The following is a 16,519-nucleotide window of genomic DNA, read 5'->3' on the forward strand; positions in this document are numbered from 1 at the left end:
AGGAAAGAGAAATCACAAAAGACTTATTAAGGTTGAACTGTTCACATTCCTGCATGGAAAGATGATATTTGTAACTCATGAGACCTTTGTCGGTATTAGGGAAGTCGGAGGGAAAAAATTATCTGTATGTATATATATATTTAGATAGATAGATAGATAAATAGAGGGCACAAGGTGAATTGAAGATGAAGGGGTGATATCTGGAGAATAAAATTAAGGGGTGAGAGAGAGGATTATACTGGGAGAAGGAGAAAGGGAGAGGTAAAATGGGATAAATTATCTCACATAAAACAGGTAAGAAAAGGCTTTTACAGTGGAGGCGAAATGGGGGAAGGTGAGAGGGAATGAGTGAATCTTATTCTCAATGGATTTGGCTTAAGGAGAGAATAACATACACACTCAATTGGGTATGGAAATCTATCTTACCCTACAGGAATATAGGGGGGGAAAGGGACAAGAGAGCACAGGGATGACAGAGGGGAGGGCAGACTGGGGGAGGGGGTAATCAGAAGCAAACACTTCTAAGGAGGGACAGGGTCAAAAGAGACAATAGAATAAAATGGGAGGCAGGATAGGATGAAGGGAAATATACTTAGTTTTTCACAACATGACTACTATGGAAGTGTTTTACATAACTGCACATGTACAACCTGTATCAAGTTGCTTACCTTCTCAATGAGGGTGGGTGGGGAGGGAGGAAAGGAGAAAATTTGGAACCCAAAGTTTTAAAAACAAATGTTAAAAAAAAATTGTTTTCACATGCAACTGTGAAATAAGATATACAGGCAATGGGGTTTAGAAATCTATCCAGCCCTACAGGAAAATTGAAGGGAAAGGGGATAAGAGAAGGGGGGCAGATTAGGGGAAGGGGTATTCAGAATGCATGCCATCTTGGGGTGGGGGGAGGGATGAGATGGGGAGAAAATTTGGAACTTAAAATCTTGTGGAAGTGAATGTTGAAAACTAAAAATTAAAAAAAAACATTATTGCTTCTGCACTTCCAGTTCTAACCTTTCTTCTGAGCTCCAGACCATATCTCCAGCTGCCTAGAGAACATCATCCTGATGTCCACCTCGTACCTCTAACTCGGCATGTCCAAAATCATACTTTTCTGACTTCAATATTCCTATTAGTAATATTAGACTTCACTCAGTCGCCTTCTTATGAAACCCTACTCTTTTGGTTCTTCCCTGTTTCTCACTTCTCATATCTAACCGGTAACCAAGTCCTGTCCAGTTTACTTGCACAGCATCTCTCAAATCCCCACCCATCCCTCTATTCTCACTGCTAACATCCTAGCACAGTTCCTCATTACCATCTGCCTAAACTATTTCAACAGCCTCGTAAGAAGTCTTCCTAGCTCTACTCTAATGCATTCATTATGCCACTGTCAGACTAAACATAAATAGACATGACCACATCACCCCTCTGCTCACTAGAAAAAAACTGGATATTGGAGGACAGACATAGTAATGCACTATTGGAGCTTCGGAGTGATCCAAACATTTTAGAAAGCAATTTGGAACTATACCCTAGAAGTCACTAAACTGTGCAAACCCTTTGATCCAGCAATATCACTATAACAAGCATAGAATTTCAAGGGATGAATGAGACAAGACAATATGGAAGCAATTTTGTTGTAGCAAGAAACTGGGAAGTAAGGGGGTGCCCATGAATTGAAAAATGGCTGAATAAAAAAATGGTATATGGATATAATAGAATATTATTACACCATATTAAATGATGAAAGGGATAGATTCTGATAAACCTGGAAGAACTTATATAAAAATGATGCAAAGCAAAGTAAACAGAACCAAAAGAACAACGTACGCAGTGACTGGAACATTTTTAAAAGAAACAATTCTGAAAGACAAAATAAGCCCTCTGATAAATGCAATGGCCAACCATGTCTCTAGGGGCCCTATGATGAAGCACGCTACTCATTTCCTGAAAGGTGATGGACTAAAGGTACAGAATGAGATATGCATATGTATAGATTTGTTTTGTTTGATTTTACTTTTTGTAATAAGGGAAGGGTTTGGGGGGATGGGTGAAGATAAGACTTGGTGGGCAAGTGAGAATAGTAATAATACAATCATGCAAAAAAAGTTTAAAAAAAAAAAAGAAATGTCATTTTTGAAAATGAACAGAACAGAAGGAAGATCAGGAAAAAAAATACCCCACAGGGTAGGCAGGAGAGTTTTAAAACTGAGGTGTTAAAATTTTTATATACTTTAAATATATGATCTTAAGTAAAGTATAAACTCTGGCCTGACATTCAAAGTCCTCCACAATCTGGTTCTGCTCCTACCTTTTCAGCCACATTCCTCCTCTGCCCACACTATGTTCCAATCCAGCTGGATTATCCTTTCTCCAAAAATATGTCCTGTCATCCTCTTCTCTATGTCTACAAATTACTTCCTCCTCCATCTTTTGCTGTTGACTTTGATATATGGAGTTCACTTTATCTTCTGGTTGGCCCTGGACACCCAACCACACGTGCATCAACTTCAGAACCCAGCCAACGGCACACTCACCATCTGTTTGCTGTTCCCCAAAGGGCCTTTAATTAGAAACTTAATAAATGTTTGTTGAATGAATAAAGCCTGATTTCCCAAAGTCTCAAACCTATTCAGCTCACCTGGCTCAAGGCTTTGATTTCTGTTTTCCCTTTCTCCCTGCCTAGGTAACATTTCCTTTCTAGCACCTTACGGACTCCCATTGTCAAAGTACTACTGCCTTTCCCTCCAGACCTGTTACTGGTACAGGGAAAATGTGATGAGGAAATGCCTTCTACCAAAGAAGATTACTCAGTCAATCAATAAACATTTATCAAACCCCAACTCAGTGCCAAGCACTATGCTGGGTGCTCTGGCATGACTGGTGTGGCCTTTGCTATTGACCTATATTATCTTCAGTCGGTGGAGATGAGTGTTTTTCAGTGTCTCACAAGGTACTGTACTGCCTCTGACCACAGCTTTAGGCTTCCCTAATAGCCCCTAGTTCCTAAGCTAGAAGACTACCATGTTCCCCACTGTTAGCTGGCTTTTTCTCTCTGAACACCTTACCTAGTACTCAGATACTGGTTGTCTCTCTGTGCAAATGTGGGATGGCAAAATGCACTTACTTTTTCCTTAGTTTTCTTTATAATTTCCTCAGTCTTTTTTAAACTCCTTGCTGGAGTACCTGTGGGAGAACTGGGCTGTTCTAGTCCCACTCATTCAACCACATTGTGCAGAGGCCCCCTTCACTCTACTTATATAACCAGTCTAACTGCTGAACTGAAAGTCTAACTTTCCCTGAAGCTCCCATGACCACCAAGGACATCTCCTGCCTACTTCTCTAGTTCTTCTTCCTGCCTCAGGTTTATTTAGACCGAGTTTCCCAATGTCTCTGACTCTCTAAAGCACAGGTACAGACAAGGTAGTCTCTGGCTACCACAAAAATGTTTCATTAAATTAACTGCATTCAGTCTTACCCAGATGCCAAAGAATTAAGTACTAGTAATGCACCATTCAATCTCTCCTACCTGCTTGATGATTACTCATTAGTACTTAACTCTTAACAATTACTCTAGTCATTAAAAAGGGTACACAGGAGGCAGCTAGACCAGAGATAGAGTGCACACATTGCACACATACAAATAAAGGTTTTTAAAATTGACTTTTCTTTATATCCCATGTAACACTACCTTCCCCACTAACTCTGTGGATAAGCTGAGGGTGTAAGGTGGGCCTTGCTTAGTCTTCAATGTTGTTCAAACTATACCACTGTCCTTCAGTATCCTTTCTTTAATAAAACAAGTATTTGTTCAGATATTACTAGCATATGCCTTCCCCCACCTAAAACTGAAATGAGGTAAGTGCAGCCAGAGACATCAAAGAATAAAGAAAGATGAGAGAGATTAGAGGCCCTGGTGAGAATGAAGAACAGGTTCAGGGAGAGTGAGAAATCAAAGGACAGGAGAGAAGGGAATTCCGACCAGGATCACAGAGGTCACGATCATGGAGGTGACAATTATGGGTGATGGTGAGCCCTAAGATATGACCTCTCCTTTGCATATCTGAGACAGAGTGAACAACATTTTAAGTCAGAGGAACTGCAACTGGTGAACTAGGGATCCAAGAGGCCCAGTCGGTCATTAAAATGTATGTTGAATTTTCCAAGTATAATGGCAAGGGTAGGGCTAGCGACCTTCAGAACTGTGGAAGAGCTAGGTGAGACATAAAGTATGTGTGCATCCAGAGGTAGGAAGTGCTAAAAGAAAAGAAGGATAATGCTAAATGAGAGCTGACAAGAGAAGCTATTTTCCGGGGCCCTTTTCTTTTTTTCTCTCCACTTAATGGCTAATCTTGATGTTTAAGAATGAAATATTGATTACGTAATTTTTCCTTTAAAGATTCAAAGCCCCAAAATACATAATTTCATTTACTGACACCATCCCTGAGAAATGAGAGGGACCAAATGATGGATGACCACAAAAGCCTTAGATCATCCCTGCACAGAACAAAGAGAATTGGGAAATGCTAAACATGGTGAACACTGAACAAAATCACAAAAAATGAAGCTAAGTATATTCTGAGAAGAAATGACAATATACCAAAGAAGGACTCAATTCCACAAAGAGCACAGATCAAAATCATTATGAAATTAGAAGAATAAAAATAAGAAGATACGGCATGTAATTGAGGTAATGCCAACCTAGCTTACTTAAAAAAGCTTTTAATGCCCTCAAAATGAGGAATTAATAAAAAGAGCAGACACCAATATGACTACCACCATTTCCTAAGTGTAGGGATATAAATCAAGTGTCAAAAGGAGAATAAAAGAATCTAGAAACTATCTTAGCCAATAAACATTTGACATCATCATCAAATTAAAAGATAATGCAGCTAAAGAGCACCATCAGTTTGGAATATAAACTTGTTCACAAAATCTTATGAAGGAGGGGCAAGCCTGGTTATAGTGTATATGGACCTGGCCTTGGAGTCAGGAAGACATATATCTCTACATCTATATCTCTATCTTGGACAGACATTGTGGAAGGACAAAGAACTAGGCCTGGAATTGAATAAGATGACAGGGGGGCTGGATTGCATTTAAGAAACTGCACAGTGTTTTTAATGATCCCAGGTTTCTTCCTGAAACAAAGGCCCATCTTTTTAACATTAGTATTCTTAAACTGGGGCTATATACCTACAAGTCTCAGAATATTCGTTTCTAAAGAATTAAAGCTGCAGTTCACTCAAAGGTCAATGAGAGGCACAGGACAGGTGTGAACATGTAACCTATGAGGAACTCTTCTCAGGAGAAGTAGCATAAAGGAAGAGTCCAGGAGAGAGATATTAGTTGAGTCACGTAGTGAGGGCAATGGAGCATGGTGCTTGAGTATTCCAATGGTATCCATGAAAGGATGAGATCAAGAGAAAGGCCCCTAGTATGGGATCTAATACAATCCCTGTGAAGAATGCAGAGGGGAGCACAGACAAAAATCAGATAGGATAATAAAGTGTGGACCTGCACACTGTTGGATGGAGAATCCACAATGAGGGGATCACAGATCCAAAGTATGAGATCACAGGATCACAGATACAGAGCTGGAAGGGATTTCAGAGGCCATCTAGCATTCCCCCTTTATTTTAAAGAGGAAAAAACTGAGGCCCAGGGAACTTCGGTGATCTGTCTCAGGTCAAGGGTAAATATCATCAGTCAGAACAAGTGATACACATGTGCTACAGCTAGGAAAAATTATAACACAATAATCATCCAACTACTTAAATTCTCTGTCCAGAGTCCTTTCCATTAGACTCCACTTCTTTAAACTACAGGCATTTGAAATCTAACAAAATAAGTATAACTTTAGGGAAGTTATTTTGTTAATAATATTTGGGTAATGCTAGTTCATTTAAAGGTTGAAAACAGTAAAATAGTGACTGTTCAACAATGTTTGGGAAAATGGAAATGAATCTCTATGTTTCAATAGTCATTCCAGATCACACTGGTTCATCTAACACTCTGGGCTTAGCATTATAATGAAGTTATAACAGTCTAGACGGCCATATAAAAAACAAATTAAAAGCCAAATTCTGAATGTAATTTAGAACCACAAAAAAGTTAGAATAATATATACCTGGTATACCTGGTACTCTTAAGATAAGCAATACTCTTGGGAAGTTGACAAGTATACACAGAGAGGAAGGAAAGGCACAAATAAGCAAATTCATGTATATTACAATCCATAGTTACCTCAACTTCTTAATGCCAAGTGCTTGGTTGTAAGTAACCTCACAAACAGTTTGCTGGTTTATAGAAGTTCTCTTCAACTGTAGCTCTTCCTGTAGAATTCTCTCAGGATTGGCAGATAGTGGGTGCTTCTGTGTTATTATTCCATGAAAAGGAGTTGATACAAAGCGGGCTGCCCTAACGAAGTCGCAAGTGTCTTCTGGGTTGGGACATATAGGCATATTTCTAAAACCTGTGATAATGGCATCTTCACTCAAGGGCTCAATTCCAATGAACTCATCCTGAAATAGTTAAGAGATGATTTTTATGAGAAACATATTAATCAGTCCATGAATTTTTAAAGGCCTTGGACATTAATAATAAACTCCTTGAAGAACTTGTGTCATTAAATTGTGCTTATCCTATATGCATAATCTAAGAAGACTACCTTATTATTAGCACCCTCCAGACTGTGGTTTGTTGGCCATCATAAAACTTGAAGCACTGCATAAATGTGAGTTATTATTTTGTACCTGAAATGCCAAATCTGGCATCTCATTGTTATACAAAAGTATCCCAGGGTTTTTAAAGCTAATCTAGTAGAACACAAGCTTTGACAGGCTTGGCCTAGCTGAAAAGGTTTCAAATATAAATCTAGCAATGAAATGCAAACATAGCTCAGCCAAATTCAGTCAAACATCACCAAGTGACTAAATATTTTAGCCATAACAATTCACAAAAACCATTTGCCAATGCATAGATAGATGATGATCTGCCATCAGTGGAGGAAGTACTTTTCTACCTATACCAATGAAATCACAGAATCTTGAAGTACTATAATGAACTCACCTAGAAAAGGTTTCTGGTAAAACTAATCATTCTCTATTGTTCTTTAAGTCTTCCACTTCCTATGCAATTCACTTCTAGTATAGTAAGTTTGGTTCAATAAAATCAAATGGAAAAGGAGCAAAAAGAAAAGATCTACAGTCTTTGTAGATTTGTATACATTTTATGAAACTACTTTATAAACTTAAATGTGATCTGTGGGAAAAACATGAATGGATATTAAAATCAAAATCGATATCAAAATCAAAATTAAAATCAAAATATTAAAATTAAAATCAAAATCAAAATCAAAATCAAAACAGGTAGAATTTATGAAAAGATAGAAAAAAAGATGAAAAAGAATCCTCTCAATGTTTTTATCCCAATTAACTTGGGATAAAAGTCTTTTTGAATATGCCATATGGCTCTAGCAAAGCTATCTAGAATAGCTAATCTTTTTTTAGCCCTTTATTCATTTTTAATCCAATTACCTTCTTCGTTATCCTTTTGAGAAAGCTCTTAATGTGCACGTGTGTGAGCCTTCACTAAAGACACTTTTAGAGACTTGTCAGACAGAAAAAGACTTCTAATAGGAAAGCCAAGTCCATCAGAATGGGAAGGAAAAGATACTGTTAAGTTAGAAAGCACTTCAGAGATCATCTAGTTTTAATTTCCTACTCAATTGTAGGAAGCTTTTCTAGAACACCTCCCACAGAAAGTCACTTAGCCTTTTGCTTGAATATACACATCTAAGAGCAGACTAACGATATATTGCAGTCTTACTGTTGGATGGCTTTTCATAAGAAAGTTCTTTATACTGAGGAGTTCTTTATATTCCCTCCTTGTAACTCCAACTCAATTTTGGCCTTCAATGGAAAAAGGAGCAGGAAAAGTTCCTTGAGCTGAATAAGGAGAAAAAAATCAGGTAGGTGACTTAAAAATGGATAAGTTTAGCTAGGTGGGTCAGAAGATAAACCTGAGAATTTTGGGAGAACAATCTCCAGGCCTAGACACTAGTCCAGATTCTATTTCTGGGTTGAAAGAGGTTATTAAAGGATTAAGCAGAATTTAAGAGGACTAGAGAGTAGGACCTGAAGAGGAAAATGAAGAAGGAAAAAGTATTTAGCAAAATGAGGCAAATTAAGTAAAAAAAAGGTACAAGGAACAACTGGAAAATAAAGCAAATTGATAGGATGGATAATTAGGGTGGGGCAAACTGAGGAAACATAGGAAGTTGGTGAAAGGCAGAAGGGGAAAAGGAGTGTGGCTACGGAGTTGTAGAGGCTAAGGAAAGGAAACTGAGTAAGGTTATTAAGTAATTAAGAGGAGGTAACTGATTATAACTTTTTAACTAGGTATTTAGGGTTGAGGTAATAAGCCACAAATAGTTTAAAATCATAAAAACAAAAAACTAAGGCAGAAAATCCCAACTAGGATGGAGATCTTGACAGGCTAGAGCCCTAGACTGAATCTAGTAAGATGAAATTCAAAAGGGAAAAAGGTAAAATCTTATAGCTTAGATAACAAAAAAATCCACTTCACAAATACAGAATGAAAATACATATGGTTAAACAGCAATTGTTCTGATAAAGATTTGAGGATTTTAGTGAACTACAACCTCAATATGAAAAAGCAGTGTTTTGAGCTGCATTAATAGAAGCATAATTTCTAGGAATAGGAAGGTAATAGTCCTATTGTATTCTGTCCTTGATAGACTTCACCTGGAGTATTGCGTTCAGTTCTGGGTCACAGTTTAAAAGGCCATTGATAAGCTAGATAACCTGTCCAGGAGAGGGTAACAAAGCTGCCAAACAGGCCTTAAGTCCATGCCACATAAGGAAATGGGGATAGTTAACCTGGAGAAAAAGATTCAGGGGGGTTGGGATAGCTATGTTCAAGTACTTGAAGGGCCGTCATGTGAAGAAGGGATGAGACTCACTCCATTTGGCCCCAGAGAGCCAAATCAGGTGCAATGGATGGAAATGGCAAGAAGGGAATTTAAGTTTGATGTCATGAAAAGCTTCCTAACAATGTAACAGTGAGAGCATCAGTAGTGCAATAGTCTTCACAAAGAGGGTGGATGAGAGGGAGGTCTCTTTCTATGTTGGACTAGGTAGATGTTGAGGTGCCTTCCAGCTCTCAAATCCTGTCAATCTGTGATTCCTCTCCATTTGATCCCTAGCCTAGTTGATTACTGTTCCACTTCTGCCCTCAGGAGGACCAAAGAATAATCTAATAATTTTTTCCAGGTGACAAAGCTCAAATATTTGAAGGTATCTATTACATCACCTATTCTTTACTCTCTCTCTCTCTCTCTCTCTCTTTATATATATATATATATATATATATATATATTTACAGTTCATGTCCCATTGACCTGGGAGTCATATTGTGATGTGAATCTTACCTCACATATTTTCAAATTTAGTCAGCATTAATGCAACAGATTTTTGCTTAAGTTTACTTAAGGATATTGCTACTTACACAAACTTCCAGAGGAAGATCTTCTTTTGAGGTCATGTCTTCTGAAGATTTTAGAACAGCAAGGGCTCTTCTCTGGCCTGATGCCCATCGAGGTTCTGCAGAAAGACTTAAGAAAAACACACCCTCTGTTCAGTATATTCCTTTTTGAGTTGGCACAGTTACCCCCTAATTGAGCCTCACATAAGTATGACTATTTTTGAAGCAAATCAGACCTGATGTTCTGGTTTTCTGAAGGAACAGATTCGTCAAAAATGGAAAATGGTATGACAGGACCTATAGAATAAGACAGAATGAGTCACAAACTAATTTTTAACAAAATATAATTCTTCTCTTAAATCAGCTTCCCACAAAAATTTGGTTCATAAAGAATTTCTTTAGTACTCCTTTAACACAATTTGGAAAGGAAATCTAGTTTTTATATCAGTTATAATAAGCAAAAGCACTAAGCCAAATGACATCCTTGTTTTTTCTCTGTTTTCTAGTAAAGCACTCCAAATCCCACCCTATGACCTGGACTGCTGAACATCATTGAAGGCTCTAGCTCAATTATCTAGCAGCTGTCTTGGCAGACGCTTTTTTGCCATTAGCTTAGGTTTACTTTATTTTATACAAAAGATATTCAAGCTACATGTTGATTAATTTGTCTGGGTGTACCTAGAACATGCCAAACCTGTGGCCCCAAATCCTTCAAGAAGGTAGTATGTCACTCCACTCTGCTATTTCTGGTACTATATTGAAAAGCCACTATAATGACACTCCTCTCCTCTCTCCTTCCCTCCAATCAACTACAAAAGTTGTCAGTCAGGTTAGAAGCAATAAAGGAATTCCTGCAGTACAGCCTTGGTTATCAAAGTCAATGAGCCTTGGGTGGTTAGAGCATGAGAGAGCTCCTTGACGACTAGAGAGCAGTGTGCTTGGAAAATAGTAGTTGGTTTTTTCCTCCTAGCTAACTATTATTCTAACTTCTTTACCACATTCTCACTTACTTTTTTCCTCAAGACCATTGTGTAATGAGGGTAACAAATGTAGGAGGAAAAATAATTCACACTGTTGACCTCATATAAAATCCATGTAAATATTAAACCACTAATACACTCCCTTTAAACAACAAGATTTTAGAGGCTTCAAGAGGAGTCAAGCCAATATAAGAGGCCTCCTTTTCCACTCCTTTTTATCACAATCAGGAACCTGTATGTTAACTATTCATTACTGTGCATGCATTTTCTCTCTTACCAGCAAAATTTCCATTTATTAATTTCTGAATATTACTTACCCTTAGAAGATAGTTCCTTCCAAGTGTTTTCTACAAGTGAAGTTTCCCTGTTAAGAAGTTTACATTTTTAAAAAACCATACTTATACTTCAAAATAGAACTGTGCCTTTATTAAGCTTAAACTCAGTTATATTAATTCCTCCTTAGTCTATCTAATTTCCAAGGCAATGAAACCATTCTAAATCTGTGACCCTTCAAGAAGTTAGGACTGTACCCCACCCTCTCCTCAGATCTACTCTGCATTCAAAATACTGGAAATACATAAAAAACACTAACCTGTACTAGGAAAAAAAAAATGCAGATCTTTAGTCATGAGTATAGAGTCACTTATTATATTTCAAAATGCTCTTCTGTGTCCGCCTTTCCATTAATGAAGCATTGGTCCTACCTGAAATAAGGGCTCAGTGAACACAGACCTGAAAAGAACCTCCTCTCCTGGCACGTCTGGAAGCCTGGAAGCACATCCTCCAGCTGCTATCTCTCTTGTTGGCATACTTTCTCCAGGCTGTCAACATTAAACAAACAAAATCGATGAGTCACCACACTCTAGGAAAATACACTATGTACTTTCAGAGTTTCATGTTTTGTCAAAAAGCAGTTCTGACAAGAATTAGAAATTCTGAGTTCTCCACTGCTACCTTGCTAAAAATGTAACCCACTTTCATGTTCCCATTATCTTACTATCTCTTTTTCTTTGTAGATGCACAGGTACCTTCCCATGTCCATACACATGCTATATGCGTCACAGACCTCTTTTGTTAGTCAGGTGAAACCTACAGATTCCTCAGAAAAATGTTTTAAAATGCACAAAATAAAGTACAAAGGCTAATAAAGGAAACCAATTATATTAAAACACAAAATGACAGGAAGATTGTGATTCTGAGCCATTTAGCAACAGGGATGGCAGCAGGTTTAACTATAGCAGTTTCAAAGCAGTGATAAACAGAAATACTATTTCCAGCTATGGCCACCCTTCACAACTTGGTCTCCTCCTCCCTTTCCAGTCTCTTACACTTGATGTGTCCTCTGAGGACTCACGCTACAATCCAGAAACTCTGGTCTCTCCTTGCTGTTCCTCAAACACAATACTCCACCTCCCCATTTAGTTCCTTTTTACCATCTGTTCCCCATTACCTCTGCCTCATGATTTCCCTGACTTCTTTCAAGTTTTGGCTCAAATCCTATCTTCTTCAGAAAGCCTTTCCTGGTCCCTCCTGATGCTAGTGCCTTCCCTCTGAGATTACCACTAATTTGCCATGTAGATATCTTGTATGTACACAGCTATTTGCATTTTATCTTCCATTAAAATGTGAGCTCCTTGAGGGCAGGAACTGTTTCTGCCTCTTTTTTATCGTGTGCCTATATATTTACTATGGGCAGGTCCACAGTAAATATGTTTAATAAATGCTTGGTGAAATCTGCAACAACTATAATATGATATGAAAATATCAATGATTTTTATCAGTGATAAAGTCACAAGTTCTACTATTACTACTGCAGTTTGTTGCCTACTTTCCTAATTGAAGAAAATGATATATTTTAATTAGACATTAATAAAAATTAGGCTATCTTTATGTAGTAATGATTTTCCCCATTCAAGTTCACAGACACCCTGAAATTTCTCCATGGATACCTAGGTTAAGAACCCTTACTTTAGTGGGAATCATGAAAAAAAAGTTCCTTAACAATTTGCATGTCCATCATAAACAACAATAAATACTTACAAATCTAGATTTAGACTAATGATACCAGGTAGTATGCTGAACTTTTTCAGAAAACTTCACTTTACCATAATGTGAATAAAGTACAATGAGAGACTATGCTAAAATCAAACACCAAAATAATGGCTTTGGGTTCACTTGGAATCTCAATTCATACTACTTACTCAATGACCCTTAGCTTTTCCTCTTCAATAATGTATTCTTAACTGTGAAAAATAATAACCCCAAAAGGCAAAATGCCAACACACCTTTAAACTCAACTTCTGAGCCAATTTGCTGTTACTAATAGCTAAAAAAGTTACCTGATCACACAGCCTTTCTTGCTGGGTTGTCTGGATTTCCTTTAGCATCTTCTCCATCTCCTCAATCTGTTTTCGCATTTCTGCTCTTTTCTGTGCCCCAGACAGCAACTCAGCTGGAGACAAAGAAGTCGAGTGAGACATTATATCCCTTAAGAACCCTTGTTTTCTTTCATTCTTAAACTGTCTTTTAAAGTCACCATTCTAATTTGATCCTGATATTCTATCAATCAATCAATCAATGTGCATTCATTAAGGACTTTCTATGTTCTAGGCACCGTGGCAGGCAGTTGGGGTACAAAGACAAAAATGAAACAACCCTTGCCCTAAAGGAGATTATCTTCTTTTGGGAGAAAATGGTGCATACATACCACACACACACACGTACAAAATAAACGCAAGGTAACCTGTGGGGAAAGACACTAGGGAAAGCTTCATATAGAAGGTAGTACTTGAACTGAATCTCGAAGACTAGACAATCTAAGAGGTAGAGGTGAAAAGGGAGCACATTCTGAATGGAAGAGGGAGACGGAGGGTTATGTGTGACATAGAGAAGTCTGGTTTGCCTAGAAGGTGCACCATGTAATAAGAAATGCTGCCTTTTCTCTTATTGCGTAAGGGTTGGGGGCTTGCTCCTCCCTGTGGCCCTAGCCTCAAAGCTTCCCCATATTTCATCTATTCTTCATGTATCCAGTCCAGCATCACCAAGTGCCTATTGGATGTTTTGAATTTCACACATCCCATTGGCACCTTAAACTTACCATGTTCAAAACAGAACTCATTGTCTTTACTTTCCCCTTTTCCAAATATCCCTATTATTGTCAAGGGCACCATCATCCTTCTCCTCACCCACCGAGACATCCTAGATTCCTCTCTTTTCCCCTACATAATCAATCAGTTGCCAAATCTTGTCATTTCTTGCCCTATATCTCTCTCACATACATATTCTCTTCTTTCTATTCATATAGCTATCATTCTCATTCAGACCTTTATCATTCTTTGCAGTGGTCTTCCTTTTTTATTGATATCTTTTGTTTTTATATCAACTAAATTTCTTCCTACCTCCCTTCCTCTCACTCTTCCCCAACAATCATCCCATAACAACACTGTTATAAAGAGGAAAAGGGGGAAAAAATCAATACATAAAAAAAAATCTAATAATAAATGCAACAATCTGCATTCATGGAACCCCCACCTATCCAAAGAGATGGTGGTGGTGGTGATAAGCTGGGGAGATATATCTTTTCATGTCTCTTATTTGAGGCTATTTCAATAGGCTTCTTTTTTTTTTATTTTGTTTTTTTTATTTTTAGGCAATTGGGGTTAAGTGACTTGCCCAGGGTCACACAATTAGTAAGTGTCAAGTGTTTGGTCTGAGGCTGGATTTGAACTCAGGTCCTCCTGACTTCAGGGCTGGTGCTCTATCCACTATGCCACCTAGCTACCTAGCTACCCCTCAATAGCCTTCTAATAAGACTCTCTGTTTCAAGATACTCCCTGTTCAAATCCTTCTTTTTTTTTTTTTTTTATTTTGTTTTTAGTGAGGCAATGGGGGTTAAGTGACTTGCCCAGGGTCACACAACTAGTAAGTATCAAGTGTCTGAGGCCGGATTTGAACTCAGGTCCTCCTGACTCCAAGGCTGGAGCTGTATCTACTGCGTGTTCAAATCCTTCTTCCACTTAACTGCCAAAATGATTTTCCTAAAGCACAGGTGTGACAATGTCACTCTTCTCCATTCAGTGAACCTCAAATGGTTCAATTTTTATTTGGAATTCAAAACTCTTTACAACCTTCCCCTTCCCATCTTTCTAGTCTTTTAACACAGAACTCCTTGCCACATACTCAAAGGTCCACCCATACCACCTACTATACCTCACAATGCTCCAAGTTCTTTGTGCTTCTGCACTGGTTGTCCACCTCACTTGGAATACTCTCTTAAACTCTACCTTTTAAAATCCTTGGCTTCCTTTAAGAATCAACTCAAACACCATCTCCTCTGGGAGGCTATTTCCAATCCTCCACTTCTAGTGTCTTCTCCATAAGGTTACCTTCTATCTCCCTAGCACTTATCTTTTATGTATAGATTTATGCACATGTTGAGTCATCATTAGAATGTAAACTCCTGGGGCACCTAGGTGGCACAGTGGATAGAGCACCAGTCTTGGAATCAGGAGGACCTGAGTTCAAATCCGACCTCAGACACATAACACTTACTAGCTGTATGACTGTGGGCAAGTCACTTAACCCCATTGCCAAGCAAAAAACCAAAAAAAACAAAAAAAAAAACAAACAAACAAAAAAAAAAAAAGAATGTAAACTCCTTGAGGGCAGGGATTTTTGCTTTTTCTTTGTGTAACCATTGCTTAGCACAGTGCCAGATACAAAGTAAATGCTTAATAAATGTTTCTTGACTGATGTTTTCATATTAAAAATATAAAACTACCAACAGTAGAGTTAAATAGTTGTCAACAACAAACTAAAAAATAAAATTACTTTACCAAAGGATTTTCAAGGGTAGAAACTACATACAGTAGACAATGAAGTATAAAGATTACATAAAAAGTCTAATGTAGGACATGAGTCTGTATCTTTCAGTTGGATACCAAATTCAACCTGCTCCCCAATCCCCAACCTAGGTCACTCTCTTTCTAGGTAAGAAGATCAAAATTCAAATTCTAGACTGCTTCTATAACCATGTCCAATTTGGACTTTTCCTAAGCATCTCCTAGCCACTAGGGAAATAGCAATTTATCATTTCAATTTCATTGTGGTAGGCTCTAGGAAAAAAATACAAAGTTTAGCTAAGGCTATTTGGGGATAAAATGCATAGAGACAAATACTTAACAGAATAGTATGTGATACGTCCATTGAAAAAGTATGATTTATGAAGTAGGGGCTAGAGGTAGTTATTGATTTGTGGTAGGTGGGAAGCAGAAGAGGAACATGCAGATTCATGGAGATACAGAAAGGTAGACATTCAAAGCATAGCAAGAGAAAGCACAAGAGATTCTAGGCACAAGGAACAGTTTGAGCAAAGGTATTGAGGTAGAAAGGTGCAGAACTTGTTTAAGGAACAAGTCAGTCAAAGCAACTACTCCTTTCATAGAAAACAGCCATGGCTTTTAGAACATTATTTTTATTTTTAAAAAGATAATCAGATCCAATATAGCCAAGTTGTCATGTTCATGAACAAACAACAGATAGAGGTTAACAAGAGCCTTTGAGGTTAAAAGTAAAAGGACTATAATAAATTTCCACTGTCAAAGAATTAATCCAATAATTTGTCAGTAAACAAATAATTATCAAACATCTACTTTATTACACTGTACAAGGTGCCATCATGGAAAGTAGAACCTTTGGGATATCATTGTTCCATAATTAGTTTAGACATTTTTATAACACACTAAACAGCCACCGTGAGAAACTACAGACAAGTATTTTAAAACTAGGTGGCATTTATGGAGAACTCACCAACTTATGTCAAAGATTGAAAAATTAGGAATTATTATTCTTATTTCTTTTTCTTTAAGGTTTTCATTGCTCCCATAATGTTGGCAAAAACTCTCCACACTTAGAGCAATTCTGCTCTGCACAGTATATACTTAAACTGGTATATTACTTAGTACCTTATATCCTTCAAGCTAATCTATATCCCTGGCAAAACCCTATACTTCTATAGTGGGCCTATTTCTGTC

The 16,519-nt window shown here is 37.7% G+C and overlaps 1 protein-coding gene across 2 annotated transcripts in view; it reads right to left on the bottom strand.

The window, feature by feature from the left end:
• BUB1B (BUB1 mitotic checkpoint serine/threonine kinase B) overlaps positions 1 to 16,519 on the bottom strand; it is a 71,800-nt gene that overhangs the window by 24,855 nt on the left and 30,426 nt on the right. For both annotated transcript variants that reach the window (XM_027869830.1, XM_027869829.1), the window contains exons 10-15: positions 12,827 to 12,939; positions 11,220 to 11,308; positions 10,805 to 10,851; positions 9,744 to 9,804; positions 9,532 to 9,637; positions 6,247 to 6,524 (exon numbers count right to left, since the gene is read on the bottom strand). In XM_027869830.1, the coding sequence (XP_027725631.1) occupies positions 6,247 to 6,524; positions 9,532 to 9,637; positions 9,744 to 9,804; positions 10,805 to 10,851; positions 11,220 to 11,308; positions 12,827 to 12,939 (694 nt within the window). The remainder of the gene's footprint in view (positions 1 to 6,246; positions 6,525 to 9,531; positions 9,638 to 9,743; positions 9,805 to 10,804; positions 10,852 to 11,219; positions 11,309 to 12,826; positions 12,940 to 16,519) is intronic.

Source organism: Vombatus ursinus, unplaced genomic scaffold (genome assembly GCF_900497805.2).
Source record: "Vombatus ursinus unplaced genomic scaffold, bare-nosed wombat genome assembly UNPS02014794.1, whole genome shotgun sequence".
Taxonomy (NCBI): Eukaryota; Metazoa; Chordata; class Mammalia; order Diprotodontia; family Vombatidae; genus Vombatus; species Vombatus ursinus.